General features: G+C 28.4%; 1 protein-coding gene across 1 annotated transcript in view; it reads left to right on the top strand.

Moving 5' to 3' along the window:
* The first annotated feature begins 2,121 nt into the window (after positions 1–2,121).
* LOC111625524 (NAD(P) transhydrogenase, mitochondrial-like) overlaps positions 2,122–2,478 on the top strand; it is a 1,894-nt gene continuing 1,537 nt past the window's right edge. Inside the window, exons 1-2 of the mRNA XM_023368687.1 lie at positions 2,122–2,352; positions 2,434–2,475. Coding sequence (XP_023224455.1) covers positions 2,146–2,352; positions 2,434–2,475 — 249 coding nt within the window. The 5' untranslated portion in view covers positions 2,122–2,145. The remainder of the gene's footprint in view (positions 2,353–2,433; positions 2,476–2,478) is intronic.

Genomic DNA, 2,478 nt, shown 5'->3' with positions numbered 1-2,478 from the left:
TTTCCAAAGCTTAAATAGGCATGTATATGTAGAATGGAACAAAACTCATTTAAATTATTTCTAATATATAAAACAAGTAAGTTATATTATAGAATAAATAAATGTTTATTCTTATAATCAATATTACTCATGCATAATGTAATACATAACTTCAATTTTGATATTCATATAAAATTTATCATGTTTGTCTTTATTGCAAATGTTCATGTATATCCATAAGAAGTAAAACTGTCAAGCTGTGTTTATAATTCAGATTTATCAGTTGAAAAAACAATTCTAAACATGTTTGTTTATTTATATTTTAAAAAATTTTCAATATATGAGGATAGATTGATAAATAAGATTTCCACTTTTATAAAATTAGTTTGGGAAGAGGTAGACTAATATGATCAGTTTTAAAAATAGTAAAAATAATTAATTTCAATTATATTTATTTTTCAACATAATCATCATTTCTAAATGGTGATTATGTTGAAAAATAATTATGTTGAATCCTAATTTGTTCAATCTATTTTTGCTTATCTATTCTGTACATGGAAAAACTTTCTTATTTCTCTTTGATCCTTCATTTTTTTACAGCAACTTGAACATTAGCATTTGAAAAACATTTGTCAATCAATGTCACCTTTTAATTTCAGGAACCTGAAAGTAAGGAGGGTACTGAATAATCTATAACTTCAGATTCTTAAGTGTCTTTACTGTTTCTGTACTATGTGCATTTTCTTGTTTATATGATTCAAGAAAGCATTTTTTTAAAAAATCCTTACAGGTATCAAAAAGACATATTTGCAGAATAAGGTTATACACTATTTCACATCAATTATTTCTTTTTTTTTTTTTTTTACAAAACTTTTTAGACCTAAAAAGCTCTAAAAAGTTTTTTAAAAGTCACTTGTCACTTCTTTGAATGGAATAAGGAAGATACATTTATGGTTAAAATTGACTGTTACACAATGCAACAGAGACTGAACACAAACATACTAGATACTTGTGGCTAATTTGATGATAGTCATATGCTTCTGTTTTCACACTTTGCAGAATTCTGTAGAGGGAGACCTTATACAAAATAACTCATTTTTATTTTTGTAATTACTAATACACTCTAATTATTTAAATATTTTAATGTAAGTTGTTGTCTTTATTAGAATTGATACATAGATTAAAAATAAATAAGATTTTTTTTCATTTTGATATCTTCTCTCTCAGATAAGCAGTATTGACATAAATTTAAAGGGTCATTTTAATTCTTAATATTCATGATTTTATTAATAAGCAATTTTTGAAGTATGACAATTTTTAAATTTATATACAGTGGTACCTCGGTATACGTCTGCTTTAGAATACGTCAAATTTGGAATACGTCCTGTTTGGACGAAACAAATTTTGCTCGGTATACAACTTTTGTTCGGTATACGACTTAATTCAATTATACGCGCCATCTATGAACAAGTAGCACTATCGGTGTACTAGGCCAGACTAGACGTTCGCAGTGCCACAGTTTATAACTTTGTTAAATTTCTTCTGATTTTAATTTGTAAGTAAAATTTTATTATTTTTATTAATCATGAATTGCAAAAAGGCAAGTGAAAAGCAACAGAAAACTAAAAAAATGACTAGAATCATAATGGAACTGAAAAAAGAACACTGTTGAGAAATATGAAGGTGGCATGCGTGTTCGAGATTTTAACTGTTGCATACCGTATTCCGAGAACGGCGATATCGACAATTGCGAAAAATAAAGATATTATTAAATCTACTAACGTTGCGAAATGAGTTAAATCAATTTCTAAACAGAGATCGAAGACATTAGATCATGTTAAGAAATTGCTTTTGCTTTGGATAACTGAAAAACAGTGTGCTAGAGACAGCGTATCAGAAGCAATTATTTGTGAGAAAGCTAAAAAGATACATGCTGATCTCACGAAAAATCAAGCAGGAAAGCGAGGTGTTTAAAGCCAGCCATTTTTTTTTCATGAGAACGGATTAATCATTTTTGCATTACTTCTTATGAGAAAAGTTGGTTCGGTATACGTCCTATTCGGTATAAGTCCAAACATCAGGAACGGATTAAGGTCGTATACCGAGGTTCCACTGTATTTTGTCAGAAGAATCTTTATAATAATGTAAGAAATTTTTTTAGGTCGGATGCCAGGACAGTTAAATGTGCTTTTGGCAGAAGCTGGTGTTCCTTACGATATTGTTTTAGAAATGGATGAAATCAATCATGATTTTGATGAAACAGATTTAGTTTTAGTAATTGGTGCTAATGACACGGTGAATTCTTCTGCAGAGGAAGATCCAAATTCAATTATTGCTGGAATGCCTGTATTGAGAGTTTGGCTTGCTAAACAGGTATTTTGATTTGATTTGATTTTTAAAATGTTATCCTTTTATTTCAACACAAATTTATTTAATGTAATTTAATATTTATAGGTTGTTGTGATGAAGAGAAGTTTAGGGGTTGGCTATGCTGCTGTA

Source organism: Centruroides sculpturatus, unplaced genomic scaffold (genome assembly GCF_000671375.1).
Source record: "Centruroides sculpturatus isolate CEXI.00-Female unplaced genomic scaffold, Cexi_2.0 scaffold105, whole genome shotgun sequence".
NCBI classification, from domain to species: Eukaryota; Metazoa; Arthropoda; class Arachnida; order Scorpiones; family Buthidae; genus Centruroides; species Centruroides sculpturatus.
This window is presented reverse-complemented; position numbering and strand designations above follow the sequence as displayed.